A 27,795-nucleotide genomic window follows, 5' to 3' on the forward strand; every position below is an offset into this window, starting at 1 on the left:
AAAGGAAAAAAAGAAGAGAAAAGGAAAAGAAAAAAAAGACCTAAAACTTGGTATGTTTTTCATACCTCTGGAAGTCAGACCTGTACCAGCACCAATGGGGAAGCATGAAAAGGGAATCTGAGTCAGAATTTGGAGAGAAAAGTATAGATGAAAGTCAAAATAATGGGGGCAGACCGAGAATCGGAGTATAGTGATAGCCAACAATTTTCACCCACTTGGGATTAGTTTCTTAAATTTTCTATAAAAGATGAGGGTGGTGGACATAAAGAATGTCTTAAAATCTTCAATTGCTAATTAGTGCTCCCATCTTACAGGAAATAAGTTGGCATCAATTCAGCAAATGTAAAGCATAATTAAGCACTTTTCCTATTACTAACACAATGAAGTTCTAGTATTTAGAGTTTCTGATTACTCACATAAGAACAAATAACTCTCATAAAAACAAGTGTAGCTCTGCTACACAGGTGTAGTTCACAGGGAGTTGAAAGCAGAAGTGGAACTATGTACACAAAGACTACAGCAACATAAATGAAAATAATGCTGAAAGGCAACTGAATTTAATTATTTGGAAAAACTAATTTTGGTCCCAAGGAACATTTGATGAAACATTTTCCATCTCTTGATACAGAAGTTAGGCACTAAATGCTTGCAGAATGCTGCATAAGATGCCAGACTCACTAGATTGGCTGGTTTTACTTATTTTGGAAATAGACTGTAATGATAAATCAAAGGGCAACAATAAAACTTCCCAACAACAAAAAATGTATCTTTGCTTAATTGACATAAATAACTCCTCTTCAATTTATCGACAAGGTGAAACGAACACATGTTAAAGAAAAGTCCTGAATTAAATTCTCAGTCTATCCCTGCCTTATGCATCCCCAGGACTATAAGTTCACAAACACCCTCTTTCACTGAGACAAAAAAGATGGAAACCTGGATGACAATTATAGATATGGTGGGCAGGATGAAAAGAAAAAAGAAAAGGAGTAGAAGATAAATGGATTATTGAAAGTCACTAGCACCAAAGATAAAAAGGTGCAAAACGAAGTTCCTGCCTAACATTTTGCAAAGACAAATGTGTCTTCACCATCTCTCTGCTCTTGCTTCAAGGCCATGGCAATTTGCTTGTTTCCTAATGGAAAGAACACTGATTTTGGAGTCAGAGACTCTAGATTCAAATCCTGAGTCCATTATTTTCTACCTGTGTGACCATAAGCAAGTCACTAAATGGAGTCAAAGGTCCCTTACTGTTCTAAATCTATTACTCTATGATTTTACCTCTCTGGACCTCAATTTGCTCATCCAGTTGATATTAGATGACCTCTATATAGACATCTATTCCAGCTCAAAATATTATGATCTAACTTCCCTACTTAATAATTTCAATTTTGTTAGGATATTTTAGTGCTATCCTATTTCTTAAAATTCAGAATTCACATTCAAGGCCATTCCTTCATCTCTAAATAGCTTGATCTAACTTCTAGTATGGGGGGGTGGGGGTGGGATTTCTATTTTATTCAATTTTCACCAGGCCCTGAATTTTTATATTCTAGTAGGTCATATGAAGCATTGTGCTTGCACAGAAAATACACCTTTAATGAAGCGACAGTGAGACTATGTTCCAAAATTTTGATTCCTTGCTTTTTTGACAACTCTTACAAAGAAAAGATACCTGTTTACTATCCTGATTTGGCCGTGAAAGCTAATTTTGTTTACAGCAGGTGATCAACAGCATATAAGCCATGCACTTAGATAATCACATGGAGCTAGATATTCAGTCCTCAAAATCAGTTTAACATAAAAGCCTTAATGAGTTTTTTGGACAGAAATGGATTATATAACCATAGTAATTCTATATATTTGCTTGGTGTCTTAGAAATCTGATCAAGAGGGCTGGAAAGGACAAAACTGTACATAGATAGGCAGACATAGAGGTAGGTAGGTGTGAGTGAGAGAGTGAGAGACAGAGAGAGAGAGAATGATTTTACACACATGCTCACACAAGAGCAAGACAGAATAGAAAGAAATGCCAGATTTAGATTCAAAGAACCTAGGTTTGTATCCCTTTAGACAAGTTACTCAACCTATCTGACTTTCAGTTTCCTCATCTGTAAAATGTGGTGATTGGGCTAGATGGCCCTGTATCCTAAGATTGACAACAGAGAAAGCAATTATAACAAAGGAAGAAGAAAAACACTAATTAGAGGTCCAGAAATCCACAGGAAAAGAAATCCAAAGAGGAAGCTAGCCATAAAACTCTCAGTCTCCTAAAAACAAATATAAAAAGTACAGGTAAGAAACAGAGTGAACTAGCAACCCTGATTCACAGATAAAAATCAATCTTATATCAACACTGACACTTCATGGAATGGGGCTCATGATTAGAATGAAATATATAGCTATTTGTAATGAATAGCTTATTTTTAAAAATGAAGAGATTTTTATTTATTGGGGGGGGGAATAAGGCAATCGGGGTTAAGTGACTTGCCCAGGGTCACACAGCTAGTAAGTCTTAAGTGTCTGAGGCTGGATTTGAACTGTGCCACCTAGATGCCCCAATGAACAGATTTTTAAAAGGATGAGTGGCACTGTGTATTAGGAAGATTAAACTCAACAATCATTTACTGAGCACCTGTGTGCAAACCACTGTGGATATAAAGACAAAAAATAAAATAGTCCCAGCTCTCAAAAGGAAAAATTGCAGAATTATCCTGATATGCTCATGTGAAGAAATTCAAGAATGGAGCAAGTGACTGTTATAGCCTTCATAACTGTGAGAAAGATATAACATCTTAAAATGTAAATTAGAGGAAATTGTAAAAGAAAAAAAATTGATTCCATAAAAATATTTTCCACAAGATAAACCAATGTATCCAGAATAAGGAAGGAAACAAAACTGGAAAAAACATTGCAGCAAATATTTCTAGATCATCCAAAATGTAGAAGAGATTGGGAAATTTATAATGGTAAGAGTCATCTTCTAATATAGAAGTGGTAAATATATGAACAGGTAGTTCTCAAAAGATGAAACTAATTAGCAACTACATGAAAAAAAATGTTCAAAATCTCCAATAATGAGAGAAATGCAAACAACTCAAGAGTCCACCTAACACCCATTAAATTGGAGAAGACAATGAAAGATGACAAAAATCAATACAGGCACAGTTTTGTAAAATAGAAAGGCTTCTACATTACTGGTAGAGTTTAACTGTTTATAAAGCAATGTGCAATTACACAAATAAGTTACAGAAACTGTGCACATCCTTTGACATAATGGTACCATTGCTGGGGCTATACATCAAAAACAACATGGAAAGGGGCAAAAAAATCTATTTTAATAGTAAAAACCTGGAAACAAATGAGGCTCATCATCAATTGGGAAAAGTCTAAACAAATTATTATGTACATATGGCATATGAATATAAGACAATCAAATATTAAGTATCACAAGAAACAATATACATGAATTAAAAGAAAATAGAAAGTTATATGAAGTGATAGAGTACCAAAATAATAAGCGTATATAAATAACTATAACCATGTAGTCAAAAACAACAGCAACAAGTTCATGTTATACACAGTTAAGGTGGTTCAAAAAAGATCAGGAGGTAAAGGACAACATGGGTAATAAATGCTATGTCAAAGTCAGTAAAAATATCTTTTAGGGTGGTATTAATAGCTAAATAGCAAAAGGTTACAAATATATACCTAATCATTTACAATCTTCTTTGTTTCACCTCCTATACTCCTTTTTTAATATGCTTTTGTAATACTCTTGCTTTATATTTATTATCTAAATAAATTTTTAAAGGAACAAAAAACCTCTACAGCAAACCACACACCCAGTAAAGAACTAAACTTAGCAAAGTGATTAAAGCTAGGTAAGAAAGGAGACAGAGAATGGCCTCTTTTACCTAGTCAAAAAAAAAAAAAAAAAAAGGCATCTAGGAGAGGAAGACCCTCAGGGTTTCTGGCCTAAACAGAAACAACTGCTATTCACATTCACTCTGAGCCAATAAGGGCCCAAACCGGGCTTGGCCTGGGACCTATTGCTGGCCAATCAATGAGAGCCAAAATGGTGTGTGTTTAAGGCATGGTCCTTAAGATAAAAAAAAAATCTAGCCCATAGACCCTAAGAAATTTTGCAAGGTTTCAGCAATCAAAATTTACATTTTGAGAGAAAAGAAGAGAGAAGAGCTGTGGTGCCCAACTAGCCAGTTCCTGTTGGGTCCCCAGTAGGGCAGTTAGTTCACTAGTCACAGAGGTTGTTTGTCCTTCCTTCTTGAAGAGGGCCATGACATCAGGGAGGTGATGCCAAGACATGCAAGTGAATTGGATTTAAGTGAGGAGGGCTGTGCAAAGTCACCAGCCTCACCTTCTCCCCCAGAGCCATCTGGGTCCAGTGGCAAGATACAGATCAGGAGGACTGAAGATGGCTTTGGATGCAGTAGGAGATCTTGGCCTTTTAAGCTAAGGCAGGTCTGTCTGCACAACCTGCGACCTGAGGACCCCTTCTGTTTGAAGCAAGTCAAAGAATTTTCAGCCTGTAAAAAAATGTAGAGGAAAACGGCCTTTGTATGTAGAGGAAATCCTTTGGCGGTACAAGCTGCTTGGAGGCCCCCTACAGGCCTGAGGTAAGGTTTTTTTTCCCCCAGGGTTTATATGATTGTTAATAAATCAAAATAAATTAATAAAAATTTTTTTTTTTAAAAAAGAACAATCACTTCCATAAGCTTTTGAGTTTTAAATTTTTCTCTCCCCCTCCCTCCCCAAGAAGGCGTGCAATCTGATATAGGCTATACATATACATTCCTATTAAACATATTTTCACATTAGTGATGTTCTAAGTAAGAATTAGAACCAATAGGAGGAACCACCAGAAAGAGGAAACAAAACACAACAGAAGAAAAAAATAGCAAATATTATGCTTCAATCTGCATTCAAACTCCATGGTTCCTCCTTTGGCTATGGATAGCATTTTCCATCATGAGACCTTTGGAGATGTCTTAGCTCCTTGCATTGCTGAAAAGAGCTAAGTCTATCAAAGTTAATCATCACAGAACATGGCTGTTACTGTATACAACGTTCTCCTGGTTCTGCTCACTTCACACAGCATCAGTCCATACAAGTCTTTCCAGGTTTTTCTGAAGTCTGCTTGCTCATCACCGCTTACAGCACAATAGTATTCCACTACATTCATATACCACAACTTGTTCAGCCATTCCCCAATTAATGGGCATCCTCTCAATTTCCAAATCTTTGTCACCACAAAAAGAGCTGCTATAAATATTTTTGTACATGTGGGTCCTCTTCCTATTTGTATGATCTCTTTGGGATACAGCTGTGTCAAAGGTTATGTACATTTTTACAGCCCTTTAGGCATAGTTCCAAATTGCTCTCCAAAATGGTTGGATCAGTTCACAACTCCACCAACAACGCATTAGTGTTCCAGTTTTCCCCCATCTTCTCCAACATTGATCATTTTCCTGTTTTGTCATGTTGGCCAGTCTGCTGAGGTAAGGTCTTTAATCTGTTTCAGTCTGACTGAGGAAAGGCCCATTCAGTGACTAAAGCCAGGTAAGTAAGGAGGTGGACAAGGCCTCTTTTGTTAAAAGCAATCTGAGAGGGGAAGACCCTCAGGGTTTCTAACCAAAACAGAAACAACAGCTATTTACATTCACTCTGAGTCAATCAAGGCCCAAAATGGTGACCAAGTGGGGCTTGGCCTGGGACCTACTGAAGGCAAATCAATGAACACCAGAGTGATTTGTGTTTAAGACATGGACCTTAAGAAAAAAATCTACTTTTAGACCCCATATCTACTGAGGTTTCAAAATTTACATTTCTTTGGGCAGAGCAACCATACCCTACATAGACAGAGGGAGAAAGAGGAAGGAGGAAGAGGGAGGAGAGAGGAAGGGAAGAGACACTTTACTGTAAACTGTGGATACTAAAAAAATAGTCCCTGCCCTCAAGGAGAATTTTACTTCCACAAGGAGGATACAATACATACACAGGCATTTTAAAGAAGCAAAACACTAGCAACTGAAAGGAGATGAGGAGAAGAAATAAGGAAACATTTCATTTAACAGATGAGACCTGAGCTGACTTTTGGGGGAAGCTAGGAATTTCATGAACCCATCCAATTCTAATGACTGTTTCTTAGTCAGTATTAAAACTAGAACTCTTTCCCTCCTCATCTTCACTTCATAAATACTTAAATTCCTTCAAAGCACAACTCAGGTGCCACTTGAAAAAAAGAATACAAATACAATAGTTTGTGTTCCAGTAAATGTGAGCTCCTTGAGGTGAGGGGCTATCATTTTTCGTCTTTGTTATCTCCAGCATTGAGTATAGCACCTGTTAAATAGTAATTGGTAAGTGCTCTTGAATGTAACTGCATCTTGCTGCAACACAACAATGGAAAGTGTGATGTCATTTTCAGTTAAAAAAGTGGTTCAAATTTTACCTCTGATAACCACAGGTCACACAGTTACTAAAATTCCCAGTTCTTAATACAGTGCCTGGCACACAGCAGGCACTTAATAAATGTTCATTCATTGACTGACTAACCATTAATCTCTACGCACTTCTGTTTTAGTATCTGCAAAATGGTGGTAGTCCTTGTAGTCTATCTCACAGCACTGCATGAGGCCTAAGTGAGATCACAGTTTCTGTGCTAGAAGGGACCTGAAAATAAGAAAACTAAAGCCCAGAGAGACTGGCTTGGTAAGGTTACACAGTCAATACAACAAATCTAGGTGCTCTGATTTCAAATCAAGTGCTCCTTCCACTAAATTACTACTATACAGAAATAATTTCCTAAAAATCTGATCTATTCAAGTGGAATAGGTTACTTCCAAAGAGAGTTATCACTGGAGGACTTAAAGACATGGCTAAATGGTAAAGTATAGTGGGAGTTGCAAAGCAGATTTACTTTTTTAGGTATGGGCTGGACTAAATGACCTCTGAAATCTTTTCCAATTGAACAGTCCATGATTAGTGACCTTCAAGTATGTATGTATACAAGGTACAGTAAAAATAGTACTTTCTACAAGTAAAGAGTTAAAAGAGAAAAAGGGCAGAGCTACATTGCCTGCTTACATGAAATCTGGGAGCTAATGAGAGAAAGTATGATACAGAAAGGCCCTGTGAATATCAAAACATTTACAGCAACACTTTTTGTGATGACAAAAAACTGTTAACAAAATAGGCGCCCATTAATTAGGAACATTTTGGTACATGAATATAACAGAACTGATCATGTTATAAAATTATGAATACAAGGAATTTTGAAAATATGATTGCATGAAATGGTACAGAGTGAAGTAAGCAGAATGAAGAAATCAACATACACACTGATGATAAATAAAAAGAACACTTAAAGGAAGCAAAACAAAAAAAATGCTATTTAATATAGCATGACCAATCTTGGACCCAGAGGTGATAAAACAGGAATACAAGTGCAAAACAGTGCATATATTATTATCAGATAGTTGCTGTGTCCCTCGGATTCTCTTACAGCTTTCTCTGGTACAAGGGAAAGCTCAGTTGAATACTAGGATGAGAGGTTAGAGAATATATAAAGAAATGACTGAGGTAGGAAATGATGAAGGGCAGTAGTGTCAAACTCAAATAAAAACAGATCCCTGAGGGCTTATGCTGACTTAGAAAACCACAAGTTAACATTATTTACATTGTACTATGCTTTTATTTATTTTGTTAAACACTTCCCAGTTACATTCTAATCTGGTTCAGGCAGGTAGTTTTTTGGGCTTATTTCAGCCTGCAAGTTTAACACCTCTGATTAAAGGGACAATTTTGGAGAAACCTAGGAAGACTCATATGAAATGATGAAGAATGAAGTCAGCAGAACAAGGAGGACTATTTGTACAATAACAACAATACTGTAAAAAAAAAAAAAACTTGAAGAAAACTATGATCAACTTGATAACCAAATACCCTTTCGGATGACCCATTAACGAAGCATGCAATCTACCTCCTGACAGAAAGATTATGTACTCAAGAGTACAGACTGAGGTCTACTACTAGACAAAGCCAATGAGAGAAACTGTTTTGCTTAACTATACGTATTTGTTGTAAGGACTCTGTTTTTCTTTCTTTTTCAATGGGGGAAGACGGATTTTGGTTAACTGAAGGAAAAATTTTAATTTAAAAAAATGGCTCATGTAAAAGCAAAAATCATAAATAAAACTCTGAAATAAGAATTTTGTTTTCAAGAAAGTAGAGACCTACACAAAGTTGAAGAAGGAATCCATAGGGAAAAAAAAAACTAGAGATGCTAAAAAAGAAAAGGAAATAAATCTATGACTGATAAAGTGGAAGGAGCACTAGATTTGGAGTTGGAGGACATTGGTTCAAATTATAGCTCTATTTACTACCTTGGAAAACTCCATAGGTATTAGTTTTCTCATCTGCAAAGTGAGAAGTTGGATTAGATGATTCCCAAGATGCCTTTCGGATCTAAATCCTAAAATCTCTTTAGAGTGAAATAGAAAGGAAAATTAATTTTTAGGCAAGCTGTTTCTCCTTCCCAGATGGGAGAAAAACACTTGAGAAACAGATGTGGAAACAAAAACACACACTATGGTAAAAGATACAAGCAAATGAAGGAGCTAGCAATCTATTGCTGTTCATTCTATCAATTACCAATGAAGATGAGGAACTGGAAGAGTAGATATAAGATATCTAGATCATCCAAAAATCTCATTTTCACTACTAGTTTCATTCTTCTCAATGTTAGGGTGAATGTCTCATGGTCTCGTGAGAGCTCTGTTGAGGGAACTTCCCCATGGGAGTTCTAGCTTCTATCAGTAGAAGCTGAGGGTCACAACATTGTTGCATGGCAAAAATAAGGAAGTCTCCCAGGACCTCTCCTTTGCTGACCTGCAGCTCCCACGGTTGGTTCGGCTCTCCTCTCACTGGGAGATGAGTCCTGACACGAGCTCCAGCAGACTTGATGATTGGCTATCACAGGGGGATCACGCTTTGAACATGCATCACTAGGGCTGTAAAAGACAGCTAACTGCACTCAATAAATGGAGCTTCTGCCATCTTGCTGTCTCCCGCCTCATCCATGCATCTCGGGGTTACAGAGCATTGAACTGGTCTCATGCTCATCACTGCAGCGGCCACATCATCTCAACAAATTATTTAACCACAATTAAGGGGCCAAAAAAAGATAAGGAAGAAAGAAAAGGAAAAAAACACCCACAACTTATTTCAGTGTTACCTACCCTCCTTCTCCTAAGCCTCTGGTGGAGGTACTAATGATGAAAAGTTAAGAAGAGGGAGATTTAAGCAACTTAAGGTATGGATAATTCACAAATTGTACATCAGTAATTGGACAGAGAGCTAACTGGTCTCATAATCCATTCAATATGTTACCGGTCCTTGATTGTGTGATCAGTGAAGTCTTGAATGGTCTGTGAAAACCTTCAAGATGGAAATGAGGTGAGATTTCTCAAGAGCTGGTTCATTAAAACTCTGTGCTCCTTGACACTTACTAGTTGTGTGACCCTGGGCAAGTCACTTAACCCCAACTGCCTCCAAAAAAAATAAAATCTGTGTAAAACTAATTCAAGAACCCCAAAACAATTATATCACCCCCCCCAATAATATTGATTAAAGAACCTCTACAGAGGTTTAAGTATCTGAGCAAACATTACTCAATGTAATCTAAAGGAAAAGAAAATAAGCAACAAATTTCAATTTTTAAAACTGGAAAGTGGTCATCAATAATATACTGCCAGGCTCTGTCTGGTCTGGCTGTATACCACCTGAACATTTTTAACATTGATCCTTTTAGTGATTAAACTTAGAACCATACTTTAGCCTCCATTGCAGCTGTAATGTACCCATGTTAACCAGCTTGCAGATGTTTAAAATCCAAAGCATACTGAATACAAACTATCAATGATAGTTTTAATAAGACATGTTTTAATTGCTAAGTCTGGAGAAAAATATTTATGCAATTTGCCTGCAAGATATAAGAACTGGTTTTAAGTCCAGTCTGCCTCTGACACATTCAACTAGCTTTGTGACCCTGAACCTCTTAGAGCAGTGGTGTCAAACCCAAATAGAAACAGAGCTCTATAATGACTTAAAAAAACTCAAATTAACATTATCTATATTGTACTGTATTTTTATTTATTTTGTTAAACTTGTCATTTTAATCTGGTTGAGCTGTTAATGCTAAGATTTGCTGCCATCAGAGTTTGACACTTCTGTCTTAAAGCATCCCAGAGGTGCAACTAGGTGGCACAATAGATGGAGCACCAGCCCTGGATTCAAGAGGATCCGAGTTCAAATCCGGTCTCAGACACTGTGTGACCCTGAGCAAGTCACTTAACCCCACTTCAAAGCCAAAAAAAGCATCCTGGGCAACTACCAAACTTCATTGATTCGGGTTCCTCACTGGAAGCTCCTTACACTAATGACACACGTCAATTCCCCCAAAAAGAAGGGAGATAAATAATGAGGTGGAAATGTTTAAATTCAACTGACCTTCATAAGGAAAAAAGTACACTGCATGAAAAATATGAGAAATCGGTCATTAGTTAACAACTGCTACTGTATAGTTCAAGTGTGATATAGCATTTACCAAGTGTCCATAATCATCATTCAATAATGCCACTATAATATAATCACCTATCACTCTATAAAAACAAAAATACGCTGTCATACCTTTCAGAAGCTTCTTGCTTTAGTTGAGGAATCCCATCATCAGAGGTCAAACCAGAATCTAGAAAACCAAGAAAATCTCGTTCTGCATTAAAGGATGCCTTCTCCAAGTCCACCTCTGACGGTTCAGGCCCACTCAATTCAGTATCTGGGACACTCTGCTGTATCTCTGATCCATCACTTTCAGTAAGATGGCCTCGATAACCAGGAGAACTGGGAACACTACTCCCTTCCTGGTCTGAACTGTTCTTTTGTCTCACATCTCGTTGAGGTTTGCTGTTTAATCCGTCATCCCGAAACCCTTTGGCAAATGGATTGTAATCTATTTTTAACTGGGTAATTTGAATGTTCTGATAAGCTGTCACTGCAAAGAACTCAGTCTGTGGGAAGGTGAAGGTATGGACATCAGGGCCATTTAGCTGTATAATTTCTGTAGCCTTTTCTGCAGGTACAAGGTGAAGCCGTGGCAGATAACGATGCATAGAGTGTAAGATAATGTGCCCTTCCTGATCCAATGTATTGTTGGTAAGTTTCAGCTTATAGAAAGACACTGGTTGATGCATCCAGTAATGTCCTGTAGAAGGAGATTCTGGATGAATGAATACCCTTCCCAGGACATGAGGCTCTGCCTTGCCACTGGGCTCCCACCAGCGGCCATTCCATTTATAACGGTGGTTATCCACAGGAGAGATGTCCATTACAAGGATGTACTTTAAATTTGAATTCAAGCCAGTTATCCAGTAACGACAGTAAGGAAACATGCGTCTTCCCTGCTTAGTCAGAATCATTTCTGTGCTTCGATGATAGAACTCATTCCACATGCTATTGTTATCCAGGGTGACAGTGATGCCCCCTGAGGTACAATCAGCCGGAAGGCATGTCTTGACTTTAGTTTTTACTGGTGATGACACGCTGCTGGCTAAAGCACAGGCCTCTCGGTTTGCTACTAAAATGCCTTGATCAGTTTTACTATTTCCTTGCTGCTGTTTCAAGATGACAAAAAAGGCAGGTGCTGCTCCTGATACAGTCCCACCATCTTGATTACCCAATGCAACCTGCTGTTGCTCCATAATAACTTTAGTAGTAAATTCTCTCTTGAACTAATTGTAGATAGCACACAATTGAAACAGCACGTCCTGTGTTCTCACCATCCTGAAAACAAACAAAATAAATAACTGAAGCTTCTTGAGTAAAAGATTATACAGATGATAACAACTTTTAAAATAAGGATATCAAAAATGAATCTAAATAGTGACAAGGATAAACCTCACATAAGGATACACCTTAATTCTTTCACTGTACCACTCGATTGCTACAAAACTAATAGGCATTCTATGACTAGAATAGCCATATCCTTTGACTCAGAGATCCCATTGCTAGGTGTGTACCCCTAAGGAGGTCTAACACAGAAAAGTCAAATATACACCAAAATATTCATAATAGCACTTTCTACAGTAGCCAAAGGTTGACAACAAAGTAGAAGAATGGCCAAAAAATTGTGATGGATAAATTACTCAAACACTTGTGCCATCAAAAATGACAAGAAGTTAGAGAATTATGAGATGACTTTTATGAACTAAAGTAGAGTGAACTAAGCAGAACCAGGAAAACAATATACATACTAACTGAAACTATAAAAAGAGAATAAGAATAAAAACTAAGTACTATGTAATTATAATGACCAAGCCCTGATAAAGAAATATGAAGCAAGCTACCTTCCTTCCAGGGAAGCGGGGTGGGGGGGGGGGGAGAGAAGAGGGAAGAAACAGGAAAATACTGAGAATGCTATCAGATAAAGTCAATGTATTCATTTTATCCAACTGTTTATCTTTCCTCTTTCTTTTTCAATCTTTTCCACAAAGGAAGGCACACTGGATAAGGAAGAACAGAAAATGCATTTGGAAATGAATATGAAGTAAAATTAAAGGTGAAAAAAATTTAAAGTAAATTTCCTTAATGATGATTTTTTAAAAGTTAATTTTAATCTATTTCAAACAATTTCTCCCATTCAATTACTCTATAAAGTCTTATCTCTACAAATAAAAGTATATGGCCCTATTTTAGCAAAACCCAGTATTTAAAGATCTAAACTCACTAAATTATTACAAGATTTTTGTTGGTGTTTTTACAAAACACGTCTTTTACTTTACAAAAAGATCCACCTTTAAATATTTAGCTCTTCTAGATCTATAAAAATTCAATTTACAAAAAACCTCCTCAATAACTCATCTACTCTGTACAGTGAGTTCTAACCTAAACAACTGTGACTTTACTTCTAAGACTGGATTACATATGGTGAGTGAATTGAGGCTTAAGCTAAGTCTTCAAAAAACTACATTCTGAGATTTTTATTGTGGCAATATTGGTCCTTCTTTTTTGTTTTGACATAAGAATAGTCAAGAAAAAGAATGTCAGTGAAATCAAAAAATGGTTAGAAAGGAATAAAAGTAGTTCAGAACAGGACAGAGACAAGCAGCTCAGTGTCAAAACTACTGATTAAATTTTTATTTTTAAGAAAGTCACATGCAATACAAGTTCATAGTATCACATACAATCTTTTTTCCAGTGTTTAAAATAAGGTAACATTCATTTTTATGTGTTTTATATTTGTCTCTGTCATTCCCCCTCTATCACTTATTCTCTACTGCCTCATTCCCTACTACCTATAAACATGCCCATGCCTCATCCATCCTGAAAAAACATTCACTTGATCCTTCTATACCCTATAACTATCTTCCTATATCCCTTCTATCCTTTCTGGCTAAACTTCTTTAAGGCTGTCTAAAACAGATGCTTTACTTACAATCCAACTTCTAGCCTTATTCCACCAAAACTCTTCTCTCTAAAGTTACCTATGATCACTTGCCAAATTCAATGGTCTTTTCTCAGTCTTCATTCTCCTGGACCTCCTCTTAGGCTTCTGACACCTGTTGACCACCCTCTCTTTCCTTGATTTTCTTTTCTCTCTAGGTTTTCAGCATAGTACTGTCTGCTGGTTCTCTTCCTACCCATCTGACCACTTCACCTCTTTCTCCTTTGCTGGACCCTCATCCAGATCATTCACTCTAACTGTAGGTGTCTCAAAGGGTTCTGTCCTGGGGCCTCTTCTCTCTATACACTATTTCACTTGTATGATTTCATCAGTTCCCACAGATTTAATTACTATCTCTGGGCTTGATGATTCTCAAATATATCTATCCTGCCTCAAACTCTCTTGACAACCAATCTTGCATCTCCAACTGCCTTTCGGATATCCCAAAAAGGATGTTCAGTAGACATCTTAAACTCAACATATCCAAAACTGAACTCATTGTCTTTCCCCCAAATCCTCCCCATTTCATACTCTCCCTATTACTGTAGTACAGTACAAATCCTCCCAGTTCCTCAGGCTCACAATCTAGGAATCATCCTTGACTCCTCACTGTCTCTCATCCTCCATATCCAAGCTGCTGCCAAAGCCTGTCGATTTCGCCTTTAAATCATCTCTTGAATATTGATATTGCCACCAACACTCTAGTGCAGATTCTTATCACCTTATCCCTGTGGATTGAACTAGCTCACTGAGGGGTATGCTTGCCTCAAGTCTGTTCCCATTCCAATTCATCCTCCATTCAGCCACCAAAGTGATTTTCCTAAAGGACGGGTCCTATACCATGTCACCCCCTTACTCAATAAACTACTTTTCCAGTCTTACACCAAGAACAACTCTCCAATTCAGAGACACTAATCTCCTTGTTGTTCCACAAATAAGATACTCCATCTCTCCCCTCTAGGCATTTTCTCTGCCTGTCCCCCAACCCTGGAATGCTCACCCTCCTCACCTCTTCCTATTGGCTTCTCTGGCTTCCTGCTTTAGAACATACCCTACTGCCTCTCTTTCCTAAAACTGTGCCTACTGTTATTAGTCTTTTTAAAGAGAATAATTATTTTAAAGAAGGAATAGAGACTGGATACCTGTGATTTCTTTGTTATAGGGCACTCTTGAAGAGGAAATTCCTATCAAAGCATCTTCTCAGCAAGTTGCCTGGAGCAGTAGCTCTCTTTGAAGAGAAATGGAGGCCACTAAAATGTACTTAATGATCCCTTGTAGGACATACACTGACTTAGAAAACCACACATTAACATAATCTATAAACAAATGCAAAAAAAGACAAGTCACCTAACTTCTAAAAGCTTAGCTTCTAAAAATGAAAAACATATTCAAATGTTAAGAAAATGAAAAATGGAGGGGCAGGTAGGTGGATAGAGCTCTGGCCTTGGAGTCAGGAGAACCTGAGTTCAAATCCAGCCTCAGACACGTGACACTTCCTAGCTGTGTGACCCTGGGCAAGTCATTTAACCCCATTGCCTCACCAGAAAGAAAGAAAGAAAGAAAAACACAAGAATTCTTGCGAAGTGGAGATCAACAGCTTGGAGGAGAGCTTCACGAATATGGCATTTGAGACAAACCTTGAAGGAAGCTATGGATTCTAAGAGGCAGGAGGACAGCTATGGAATGGCAAGTAAGTCTAGTTATAGCACATAAGCAGTTTTGCTAAAATGTAGAGTAGATAAAGATGAGTGATGTGTATTAAGCCTGGCAAGGTATCATGGAATCACACAGAATTTGAGTTGGAAGGGACTTCAATAGTCACTTACTTAGTCCAAGCCACACATAAAAGGAATCCTCACTGTAACATCAAACAAGTGATTATCCAGCTTCTGGTTGAAAACTTCCAAGGAGGTGGCATGCCTTAAATTGCAGATTATGAAGGAATGCTCAACAGAGAAGTTCGTATTCTACACAAGAAAGACTCCTGGAGCTTTTGGAGCAAGCAAATGACTACAGTCAAACTTGTTTTAGGAATGTCCCTTTGGCAGTTGTGCAGAGAACAGACTGATAGAGGGACAGACTTGGGGGTCATTGTAATAGTCCAAGAAGGCTTGAACTAGGATGATAGCCATATGATTGAAAAAAAGGGAGTAGTTGCCAAGACTTGGATTGGATATAGCAAGTGAACTGAGGCTGAATCTAACTATGTCTGCAAACTTGGGTAACTTGAAGGATACCCTTGACAGAAATAGGGACGTTAGGGGAAAAAAAAAAAGAGAGAGAGTGAGTTTTTGGGGAGGAAAGAACGTTTTGAACATGTTCAGCAGGATACACCTAAGGTACAGCTCGTTAGAAAAATCTAAAAGGCGAGTTGGTGACATGGACTGATTCAGAAGAGGCTCAATATGAATAAAGAAAAAATCTCATATAATAATATCTGTTTATAGATCATTACCATGGGAAGGGGGAGGGAGGAGAAACTTAAAGCGATGGGAGTCAATATCAATTTTAGACTAATCAGAAAAAAAAACCTTCTATGAGGTCATAATCTAAGAAAGAGGTATCAAACTTAAATAGAAATAGATCCCTGCAGGCTGTAAATTGACTTAGAAAACCACAAATTCACATTACCTATATTGGTTTGTATTTTTCTAATTTTATTAAACATTTCCCAATTACATTTAATCTGATTCTGGCCAGGAGTTCTGTATGGGCTGAAAGTGAGAAAGGGTGAAGATTCAATGTACAAATATTTACAAAAAAAAAAAAATCACAGCTATATGCTACTTATATTTTGACTGCATGGACATATTTCCCTTTAAATACTAATTCTCAATATACTATCAATTCTTTTTCCCTAGAGAACTAAAATTCGTCACTTAAATTTTAAGAATAGAAAAAATATAAAATAATCACCTAACAACATACTGATGTAAGAACAACACAAATTCTATGTAAAATTACATATAAAATAGGACATGTAATAATTTTTAATTACTTCCACTTCAGGGTATTTACTTTCATTAACTTTTTGCACACACAAAAATAATGCGTGAAGAATTAAAATAGTAGATTCGTGAGATTATAGACCTAGAGCCAAAAGGAACTTGAAAGGCCATCTAATAAATCCAATCCCTTCATTTCACAGTGGCGGAAATTAAGGTGTAGGAAGATTAGGTGACTTGCCCAAGGTCACACAAGTATTAAGCATCAGAAGTAGAATTCATACCCACATACTCTAATGCCACACCTCCCTTCATTCAATTACCTTTCCTCCTCGTATTGTGAAAAAATTTCTAAAATGCAGTCAAAATGCAATAGTATTTCCTAATCAAAATAACTTCCATTTATAGACCAATGTTTTTAAGAAAAAGGCAATGTGATAATAGTTCTCTTCTTAGGAGAAAATCTTGTTATCCTATGAGAAATTAATAAATCTAACTCCAACTAGCATTTAAAAAAAATTTTTGATGAATTTTTTTAAATTAGAAAGATATTCAAATCAGGTTATATTGTTGCTTTCAGGCTCAAAAATAATTATGTAACTGATAGCAGACCCTGAGAATTTAACTAAAAGCAACTACTCTGAAATGTATATTTGGGTATTCTTTAACATTTAAGCCACATAAGCAGAAACCATGAAAAGCAACAGGAGGGTTGTAGATTGGGAGAAGCTTGTTTATATTTGACCTATGGACCCACTTCATAGGGGCTGCTTGGACAGTCAATCCTATAAAAGTGGGGTACTAATATCCCCACCAGATATATGTCTAAGCATGGGCAAAATGTACAATTTTAAAGTGATTATATATATTCCCACACCTCACCTCCAATAACTTACAGGCTTTGTATGACTCAGTACAAGTCACTTAACCTCTCAGTGCTCCCATGCTATTCTCAGGCTACAAATTGCCATTGTTATTACTGTGCATTGGTGAGGGAGTTTCCTCAAAGTGGGGGGGATCCCTACACAAATGAAACTGAAGAAACCATGCATTGATCCAATATGATTCAGCTGTCTGGGCTTGGATGTTGTCAATCAATAAACATTTAAGCACAAACTATGTGCCAGGCCCTCAGTACCAAACACAACTCGAAGTTTTCAGAATTGTCAGCATTTCTCTATTAGGTACGCAAAGAATTATTTTAATAACTAGAATTTTAAATGTGGAAAATCAAAACAAAGTGACATTTTGAAATGATACATCCTTATCAGTTGTCTTCATAGTTACCCAATCAACAAAAAGATAGTCTTTTCAGGGAGTATTTTGAACTGAAGCAAAGTTGCAATCTCAATAAGCAAAAGGTTACAATTTCAAACTGAGTTTAAATCTACTTTTTGCCCAAGATCTTTCTGCTAATTGTTTTTTGGCTGCAAAACAACACTTTTCAAACTACAATTGAGTTAACTAATTTAATAACCAACTCCTATGCACAGAGAGACAGCATGGCCTAGGAGGCTGGTCTCCAAGCCAAGATCTGGATTTTTAGTTCTACCTCTGACACATAACTGCCTGTGTTACTCTGAGCAAATCAATTTAAGGAAATTTTCTAAAGACTATATTCATTAGTAGGAGTTTTTTCACCAAGGAATTCTTGTTTACCAAGAAAATCACAGATTCAGTTCCTAATCCCTAAATCCTAGTCAAATTTTAAAATATGCAGCTAACCATCAAATTCTGACACACAAAATTCCAAGTATTTCTAGAACTCATTTTTAGACTTTCAAAAATCCAAAATTAATTACCAAATGAGATTTATGCTTTCACCAAGCATGCAACTTGAAAGGGTAACTTAAACTTCGACCTGAGTATTAGAGAAGGAATGTTACCTCCATAACACCCATGAAATGTTACTGTTGGGCTAGAAGTTCTCTAAGGACCTTTCCATTTATCTACAATCTCCAATATAATTTTTCACTCCAGCTTCTAAAGCTCAGAGGATATGAGAAGAGAGCAAATTCATTCAAACTATGGATATTTAGTTGTTCCCTCTCCCAAGTCCCCTAAAAGTTTAAAACTCAAAAGGGGGGGGAGTTATGAAGCAGTAGGTTGCAATGGGAAGAGAGAGAGAGAATGGAATTTTTTAAACACCTACATAGCATATTCCCAGTCTGTTTTCAAACACAATAGATTAATTTGTAAATGAAACTTTTAGAATCTAAGCAATTTATTGGATGGTATTCTGCTTCAAAAAATCAGGGCACCTCCACTCTAATACAAATCCCGTTTCTGGCTATAAGTGTTCATTCCTATTTCGAGAAAACCTGTAAAGAGAAGCTTCTCCTCCTGCTTAGAAATCACCCAAACTAGGACCTTAGCTCTCTTACTCTCTCCAACAGAAGGCAATTTCATGCATTGTTTTTTCTGGGTACTAAACTCACAATGACCTAAATGATGCCACCCCTCCTCGATCTGCAAGTTGAGACACCCAGGATATTGGGTTTCATCAAATTCTAAACGTTTACCCACTAGTAAGGTAGCTCAAGCCACACACACACTTTAGCTAGAATAGCCGGCCATGTGATGGCTGTCCAGGTACTGTGCCATTTTCCGAAAAGGAATGTAAGCAAGTCACCCACCCCCCACCCCCCACCCCTGGAGAAACGGCCTGGTCGTCTACTAAAGGCCAGCTCCTGCAGTAATTCTCACAGACAACGTCTGACTGGCTGGGTACCACGTGAAGAACCGCAGTAGAAAAAGCTCTTCCGGGGAAGAGCAGCACCGAGGGTCACGTGCAGCCCGCCGGAACCTGCTAGGAGCTCCGCGGGAGCCGTGCAGCATTCTGTTACCGTGGAGACCACAGAAAGCTTCAAAGCCCTCCTAGTCCCGCCCCTATCCGAGGAGCCGCCACCCCGCCCCCATTCACTTTCCCCGCAGCCCATAAGCGGCGTCGTGCCCAGGAGCAAGGAGTAAAGCTGCAGGGCTGGCCGTAAGACTCAGCAGCATAAGCCACCGCAAAGGCCGCCACAGCACGCGCGGATGCAGCTCGGGTGGGTTCGAAAGTTCTTACAGGATCCACGTGTCGGCTCTGGCGACGGAAACCAGGCCTGACGAGCTGTTCTCTACACTGTAACTTCAAAAGGTTCAGCATTTCAGTTGCTGCCTCTCCTCTAAGCTCTCCCCACCCCATCCCACCTAGCTTAAATGCTGGATGGAGGGAATCACACTTTAAGTAGAGGCCCCAAAATCCGAAGGAGAAATTAACCACAGTAAAAACCTTACAACACTTTTCCATCTTTCAACCACTAGAAATCACCTCTACTTACTCCATTTCGCAAGCACAATAGAGATGCCCTGACTACAAGAACAACAATAGACTTGGGAGAGATCTTATTCACACCCCACCCCTTCACCTAAAAGATGTAGGGGGCAGGTTAAAGATCTCTATTTCAGTTCTCTTGGCCAGTTTAAATGCTGCAGCAGCCTGAGACTGCCCCCACTGATGGAAAGAGAAAATAGCACCTCCTCTCCCCACCTGTTTTCCCAGTCCTTTCTCATCAGCACCTACAAGCAAACAACCCTTTGTTTACTAAAATTCCCACTCAGACGTAGCTCCCTTCCTCACCAGCTAGCAGCCGACGGCTCCTTCTTTGTACATTGGCTACTCCTCAAAGAGTCAGTTCTGGTATTACTCGTAAGAAGAGACGTGTGCACAGGTGTCAAAGCCACGCTCTGCCTCAACGAAAAACTGGATTACTAACGTCCCCTCTCTGCGATTCAGATGCCCGATGTGGAGCTTATTGCACTTATGGTTCAAAGCGTTGCCCACAATCGCAACAGACTCACACTCTAGAGAGGGTCGTCACGCAGACCGTGCCACGCCGCGCAGCACCCCACGCACGCGAGGGCAGGGCCGCGCCTAGGGCGCTTCTCACCCCGCCTGCCTCGTGGCCGATCCCTTTGGCGTCGATTTTTCCAGTTCGTCAGAAGTGCAGTCCGGAAGTGGGAACGGGGGCGCGCAAGAGGTGTCATGCGCAGTCTCGGTCGGGGGCCTAGAAGCGCGCGCACCCAAGGCTGCCCCTGCGTCGGGCCCGGCCTGGGTAGGGCGCGCGAAGCTCTCACCGCCGAGTGCTTCGGGAGAGTCAAAAAAAACCCAGGAGCTTCGAACTCTCGAAAGCCCCTACCGGGCCAGTACTAAACAAATGCCCTCCACCCAGGCCCGAGAGTTACCGTGCTGGGTGCGGCTGAGCTCACCCCGAGTCCTTCACATCCCGGTGGGGGCGGGTTATTCCGTTCCGCTCGCACACCGTGTGTCTGCAGCCAGCTGAAGAGACTGCGCGCGCACCACCACCCCCCTCCCACGTCACCGCGCACGCGCTTCCGCCTCATACCAATGCGCAGGCGCAGAATTCTCGGCGCGAGGCGCCTTGCCCACCCCGCCCCCACCCCAACCCCACCCCATCCTCAGTTCTAGGAGGCCAAATCGACCGGCAGATGCGACTAGGCCCTCGGACCTGCTTCTCAGACCTGGGTCTCCTTTTTCCCCAGTTCTCTGCGTCCTGGTCCCCAGTGCTGAAGCTTCTGGAAACGGGAGGGGCGGGGCAGGCAAGACGCACCCCGATTCCCTGAGCCTTGCACACGAAGTCTTCGTGGGAGCTGTAGAATCGTCGCTAGCCCTGACCTCTCCAAGCGCGCCTGCCACCCCCTCCTCCGCGCTTCGCCCGCCCAGCTTGCGCTCCCTCATCCCCGCCTGCCCTCAGCCCTGCCAGGGCTCAACCTACCCCCTACTCCCCAAACAGCCTTCAGTTGAGGAAGGGCTTTGCAGTCCCAGCGTGCCAGTGGCCTTGGCCTGTGCCAAGATTTATGGAAAAGTTAAAAGGAGTGACCTTGGAGGCGTGGTAGTCGAACGTGTCCAGAGGTCACAGACAGCAACTGTGGCAATCAGAGTCGGGCCTTAGGGCTCCGTTCCTAACTCTCCTTCCGAGGGAACCAGGGAGGGGTATCTGGAAAGGATGGGAAGGGTTTGCTACTAATTCCCTATATGAATAGAAGGAGAACACCAAGAAAAGAGGTTCTGAAAGCCAGAAAAATAATGCCAGGGAAAATGAAGGAAGAATATGCTGCAAGGCACAAACATACTATTTCACTTATTTTAATTACTTAATGACAGATCATTTGACAAATTAAGATAGAATAGCCTTAATTAGGAAATATAATTTTTAGATGTGGAAAATATTGGCAAGTTGCTTTGCTCTGAAAGGTTACAGATGAGAAAAAAAATTTCATAAAATCACAGCTATGTTTTTTAGATTTGTGCAGGTGAGAAATAAGATGCTAAAGAAATGCAACTATACATAGAAATCAAACCCTCTTGAATTTTTGGCTGATGAATAACAGCCCATGGAATTGTTCCTTTCTACTAATGACAAAATCTTGCACATTTTAGCTTGACAAAAAGTTCATATATTCACATCAGGATGTGAATTTCTTAGTATGCATTTCCTATCAGTGGAGAATCTCCAAAAATGACAAATTTTTTCTTTAGCTACCACAGCTACTCATCTTTCATTTGTTACCTGAAGCTGAAAGACTAAACAATGCACAGTCAGTAGACAATCAATGGAAGGAAAAAAAAACCTAGCTGAAAAAGGAAAGATTTTTACTGTATGGACCAAATTTGCAGACTTAACGGAGTTCTACATCTGAGTTCTTCACATTTACAAAAAAAGTTTTTACATTTCTATTACTCCTGACAAGTACCTATATGAGATGGGGCAATCATGTTTGCATTTTTAATGGAATTTATGGACTTACTGTATGTCTTAAAATAATTCACTAGTAATTAATTGTAAAACACTATATATTCCCAATACATTGGAGAATGTGTTTCTTCCTAAAAAGTAGTTTAAACTTCTGGATTAAAACCTGAAAGTATAGTCTATACTCATTACATTTTCTAGCAAGTACTCCACTTGCTCTACTGTTAAGTCTACACTTAAGTCAGGAAGCCCCCCACCCTCTACCTTTTTTGCTCCTTAAAAATATTAGCCATTCCATCCCCTTCTGAGATGCTAGTTGTTTTCCCTGTGTTTTTGCCATCTCATGTGAATGTGCTATGAATATGTTAGAATGATTAAAAAAATAGGACCCATCATAAATAAAAATTTTTTAACTGCTTAAAAAATTAAGGTCGGATTGAAGGCTAAGTGCTTTTAAAAAATAATAGAACACTGTAGTACAATCCTATGTATGTTATTCCCCATTACAATCAATGATGCTCCTTTACGTTCCTAGTTTTAGAGGGAGAAAGCATCTATGAGGGAAGGCAACCCAGCTTATCCCTACCCCTACTGGCTCTAAGTCACCTATACTACTGCAATAGCTTTCCAAATGGTCTCTACCTCCAATCCTAACAAGAGATCTAACCACTTCACCCTGCCATACCTCCTTAATAAATTCCAATGGTTCCCAATTACATCCAGGATTATAACATAAAATATTCCAACATTTTAAAGTCCTCCCTATTACCTCCAGGATCAAATCCAAAATCCTTTTCACTTTAAAAGCCTTTCATGACCTGGCCCTTGCCCAAGTTTCCTGTTCTCTTACATACTTCATTTTCTTCCACATACTCTGCAATCCAATAACAAGAACCTTTTTAGACTTATGATGAAAAATGAAAAATGCTATCCATCCCCAGAGAAAGAACTGTTGGTGTCTGAATACAGACTAAAACATACTTTGTTTGTTTGTTTAATGAGGCAATCGGGATTAAGTGACTTGCCCAAGGTCACACAGCAAGTAAGTGTCAAGTATCTGAGGCTAGATCTGAACTCAGGTCCTCATGACCCCTGGGCTGGTTCTCTATTCACTGTGCCACCTAGCTGCCCCAAAGCATACTTTTTTAAACTTTATTTTTCTTGAGTTTTTTTCTTGTCTATGTTTTCTTTTACAACATAACTATTATGAATATGTTTTACATGACTACACATGTATAATCTATATGGAATTGCTCTCCTTCCCAATGGGGGGAGGGGGAGGAAGGGAGAGAATTTGGAACTCAAAAGTTTTAAAAATGAAATGTTAAAAGTTGTTTTTACGTGTAACTGGGGAAAAATAAAATACCAAATAAAAGCGTTAAAAAAAAAAACCAAGAACCTTATTATTCCTTACTCATGCCCTCCATCTCTCCACTCCATGTCTTTAAAGCTGTAAGTAAGACAGAAAGGCTGTTGCCTCAAGCCTGAAATGCTCCCCCTCCCTCCTCACTGCTGATTCCTTGATTCTCTAGATTGCTTCAATATTCAACTTTCAAATCCAACCTTTTATAGGAAGCCTTATTTTCCTGCCTTCCCAGTCCCTCCCTCTAAAATTACCTTCCATTTACACTGCATGTTGTCTGTATATAGTTATTGGCATGATATCTCCATCAAAATATGAGCTCCTTGGGGCAGCTAGATAGCACAGTGGATAGAGCACCGGCTCTGGAGTCAGGAGGACCTGAGTTCAAACCTGCCCTCAGACACATAGTAGTAGTGTACTATGTAGTGTCATAGTAGTAGTTTTAGGTAGTGAGTTTTCACTCACTAGCTGTGTGACTCTGGGCAAGTCACTTAACCCCATTTGCCTCACTTAAAAAAAAAAAATGAGCTCCTTGAAAGCAAGGACTGCTTTTGCCTTTCTTTGTACCTCCAGCACTTAGAACAATCTGACACATAGAAGTGCTCATTAATAAGTGCCTGTTGGCTGACTAACTAAATTCATTTTACTAAGGAGGAAAATGAGGCCCAGAGAGAGGAAATGACTCGATCAAGTTCACACAGATGGAGCAGAGCTAGAATCTCAATCCAGATCTAGTGGTCATTCTACCATACCATAATTATTTATTCTCTGGGTCTCTAAACATTTCCACTTCACAGAATTGTTTATTGTTGGAAGAGATCTCAGCAGGCATCTAGTCCAAGTCATATCCCAAAAAGGATTCCCACTACAGTATGCATGAAAAATGGTCATCCATTCTTTGTTTCAAAATTTCCACTGAGGACAAACTCAGTGCCTCCTTGACTAATCCATTCCACTTGTGGATGGTTCTAAATGTTAGGAAGATTTTCCTGACATTAAGCTTAAACTTGCCTCCTTGCAATTGCTCTAGTAATGTTCTTGAAGCCAACAAAATAACTCTAATCCCTCTTTCACGTGATAGCATTCCAAGTACTTGAAGACAATTCCGTTCCATCCTTCCTCTTCTCTTTCCCCCTCTTCTCCAGGCTATACACCCATAGTTCCTTCAATGAATCCTCATATGATATAGACTCAAAGCCCTTCACCATTCTGGTTGCCCTACACTGGATGTTCAAAGCTTATTAATGTCCTTTCTAACTCAAAATTCAACAAATTAATTTTTAATCTACACTTCTTCACATCAGCTTTCTTGCTGATCTTGCCTCTCCTTCCAACCAGCCATTTTGATTGACAATGCTACCATTCTACTCGCCCAAAAGTAAAAGTAAAAAGCCAAAGTGAAAAAAGCAAAAGTCTTGGCATAATGTTTATCTCTTTCCTCTTCTTCAGCTAGCAGGTTGCCACATCTTGCCAAGTCTATTCAAGATCTCTTGCACCCATTCAACAGAAAATATTGATGAAACTGTATTGTTCACCAAAGCTATACTTATTATCCAATGTGAAATCAAGTGTAGTTTAATAAGGAATTAAGGGGTGTATCAAAATCTCATGAACTCAATGTCGAATTGTGTAAAAGAAGTGATTGCAGCAAAAGTACATATTGGAAGGCTTATAATGTCAAATTATTATGCTTTATCCCAGTTACTTTGCACTGAACTGTACATATCAATGATGATGTCCTTTGTATTTCTTGTTTATAGTGTTTTGCAGCCTACTTACACTAACAAAAGCCTCTCAATTGCCCTTTGGGAGAAGGAACCTCAATTTCAATTTTTCTATAGGCTGGAGTGTTATTTAACTTGCAGCTATATAACATCAGTGGGAAAATATTAGCTTTGAACTGATAGGAAGAAGCTTGCTTGTTTCAGGGAAAAAGCTTGAGGTCATTATTTATTTTTTAAAACTTGGCACTTTCCCAAGGACAATACAATCTGTTCCTTCTACTCCTGTTCAGTTGGAGGCCCAACTCATTCATATGCAGTGTCTGTCATTCATTCATTCAACAACCATTTATCCAGCACCATTATCTGCTAGATACTGGGCATACAAATGAAACATACCTGTCCACAAGGAACTTACATTCCTTTGTCACAGAGATACATACATATATGTATACACACTGATGGTTGAGTCCATCAAACTACATCAAGTGTAAAATTGGTTCTTAAACAGAACATAAACAAGAAAAATTTGCTTATAGGCCATCTTTTGGCACAGTAGTCAGTATGAACTTTAGTCCAAGCCAAAGTAAGTGGGGAAAAACTGAAGGTAGTGGCATTATTATGTATCAGAGCTACAAAATTGAAAGCTTTAACCTACTGATTTGATTACTAAGATTACATTCTAAGAATGTGATCAATAGGAGAAAATCCTCTTTGGGCAAAAATGTTCCTAACACTCATGACAGAAAGAGAAAAACCTGGAAACAATCCACATGTCCCACAATTATAATATGTATAGGTAATGGAATATTACTGGACATGAGAAATGACAAATATGAAGAATATTATGGATGAAATATAGGAAACCATCAAAGTAGAAAATCAAGTAGAAGCAAAACAATACACTATGATCCATGTCCAAGAGTGTTTCTAGAGCCAGCTTGAATGACAAGTGAGAGCCCATTGTTAAACTGTCAGTGTTAGCAGTGTTAGTTAACACTTCAGAAATCAGCATACTACAAATTGACTTGATTTATTGTTTTGTTGACAGGCTAGACCTAAAGTGAGGGAGAAAATGTTAATTATTTAGATTAAACTTAAAAGTGTGTCAAGTGGAGGGAAAAGAAGAGTTTACTATACTAGGCCTCAGGGATAAATGGACAGTCCTTGCCCTTAAAGAACCTGTATTCCACTAGAATGCAACCTAATCCATCCTCTCCATTCAAAAAAACTGTTTTCTTTACCTGGCTTATCCTAATAGTCTCCAAACTGGTCATCTGGCTTTCTGTTTTTCCCTTTTCCAATCTGTTCTTCACACATCCACATATCTGCCAAAATTATCTTCCTAATGCAAAAAGCTTACTATGCCACTCCCTTGCTCAAAAAGCTTCACTGATACACTCCTGCCTATAAGATAAAATAAAAACTTCTCAGACTATAATTGAAGGCTCTGTACAATTTGGTTTAAACCTATCTTTCCAGTTTTATTTCACAGTATACACCTCCAAACACTCTAAATTCAAGTGAAATTATATTACTGGCTATCTGAGGTTACTGTGGGCTTGCTCACCTTCAGACATTTTCAAATGATGTTGCTTATCCCACAAGACTGGAACATGTTCCTTCCTCTGTCCTTATCTTTCTTCAAGGCCCAACTCTGGTATTACCTCCTCTACAACTCTAATTCTGCTCTCCCCACAACCAGAAATAACTCCCCCTTCAAATTGCCTTAAAGTACTTTATCTGAGTCTCTCTTACATCTCTCTCACATTCTACCCTGTATCATGTTCACTGGAGTAAATATTATGTCCTTCCTGTTAGAATGTAAGTTCCATGAAGGTAGAAACCATGTATCTTCATCTTTTTATACCCAGTGCCTTGTATACAATAGAAAATTAACAGATATCTGACAGTCTGAATACCTACTAGCTGGCCCTATTCTTGTTTCTCCTTTTTTCCCCTTTAGTTTCTCAAACTACATCCGTTTATAGTCATTGTTGCCAAGCTTTTCTTCCATATTTGAATCCATGACTTAATTTTTCCATGCTTATGACAACTAGATCTGGATAGAGGTCTTCACTATACAATCCAATTCAATAAACATGTAATATATTAAGTTCCTATCATACACAAGGCACTATGCTAAACATTAAGGATACAAAGACAAAAATGAAAAGTTTCATTTCTCAAGACACTTAAAAATACCTAATGATAAATTATGTATAGTCAGCCCTAAAAAGGCCACATCTGGATTACTGTGTTTAATTCAGAGTACCATATTTTAGGAAGGCCACTGAAAAACTTGGAGGACATCTAGAGGAGGGCAGCCAGATTGGTGAAGAGCCTTGAAATGATGCCATCTATTGATGAAACTGGGGATGTTTACCTAGAATACAAGACTTGGGGGAGGGGAGAGAAAAAGAAATTAAATTTATTCTGTGTGGTCCTAAAGGGCAAAACTAGCAGCAATGGATGGAAAGTGCAAAGAAGC

At 38.8% G+C, this 27,795-nt stretch overlaps 1 protein-coding gene across 14 annotated transcripts in view; it reads right to left on the reverse strand.

Annotated features, from left to right (window-relative positions):
• MGA (MAX dimerization protein MGA) overlaps positions 1–27,795 on the reverse strand; it is a 219,752-nt gene that overhangs the window by 86,349 nt on the left and 105,608 nt on the right. For 10 of the 14 annotated variants that reach the window (XM_027869904.1, XM_027869896.1, XM_027869898.1 and 7 more), the window contains exons 1-2: positions 20,692–20,780; positions 10,711–11,859 (exon numbers count right to left, since the gene is read on the reverse strand). In XM_027869904.1, coding sequence (XP_027725705.1) covers positions 10,711–11,777 — 1,067 coding nt within the window. In that variant the 5' untranslated portion in view covers positions 11,778–11,859; positions 20,692–20,780. Of the gene's footprint in view, positions 1–10,710; positions 11,860–20,086; positions 20,273–20,307; positions 20,340–20,691; positions 20,781–27,795 lie in introns of those variants that run through there. The other 4 variants (XM_027869894.1, XM_027869893.1, XM_027869895.1 and 1 more) reach the window with 3 other exon arrangements.

Source organism: Vombatus ursinus, unplaced genomic scaffold (genome assembly GCF_900497805.2).
Source record: "Vombatus ursinus unplaced genomic scaffold, bare-nosed wombat genome assembly UNPS02014794.1, whole genome shotgun sequence".
In the NCBI taxonomy this organism is placed as follows: Eukaryota; Metazoa; Chordata; class Mammalia; order Diprotodontia; family Vombatidae; genus Vombatus; species Vombatus ursinus.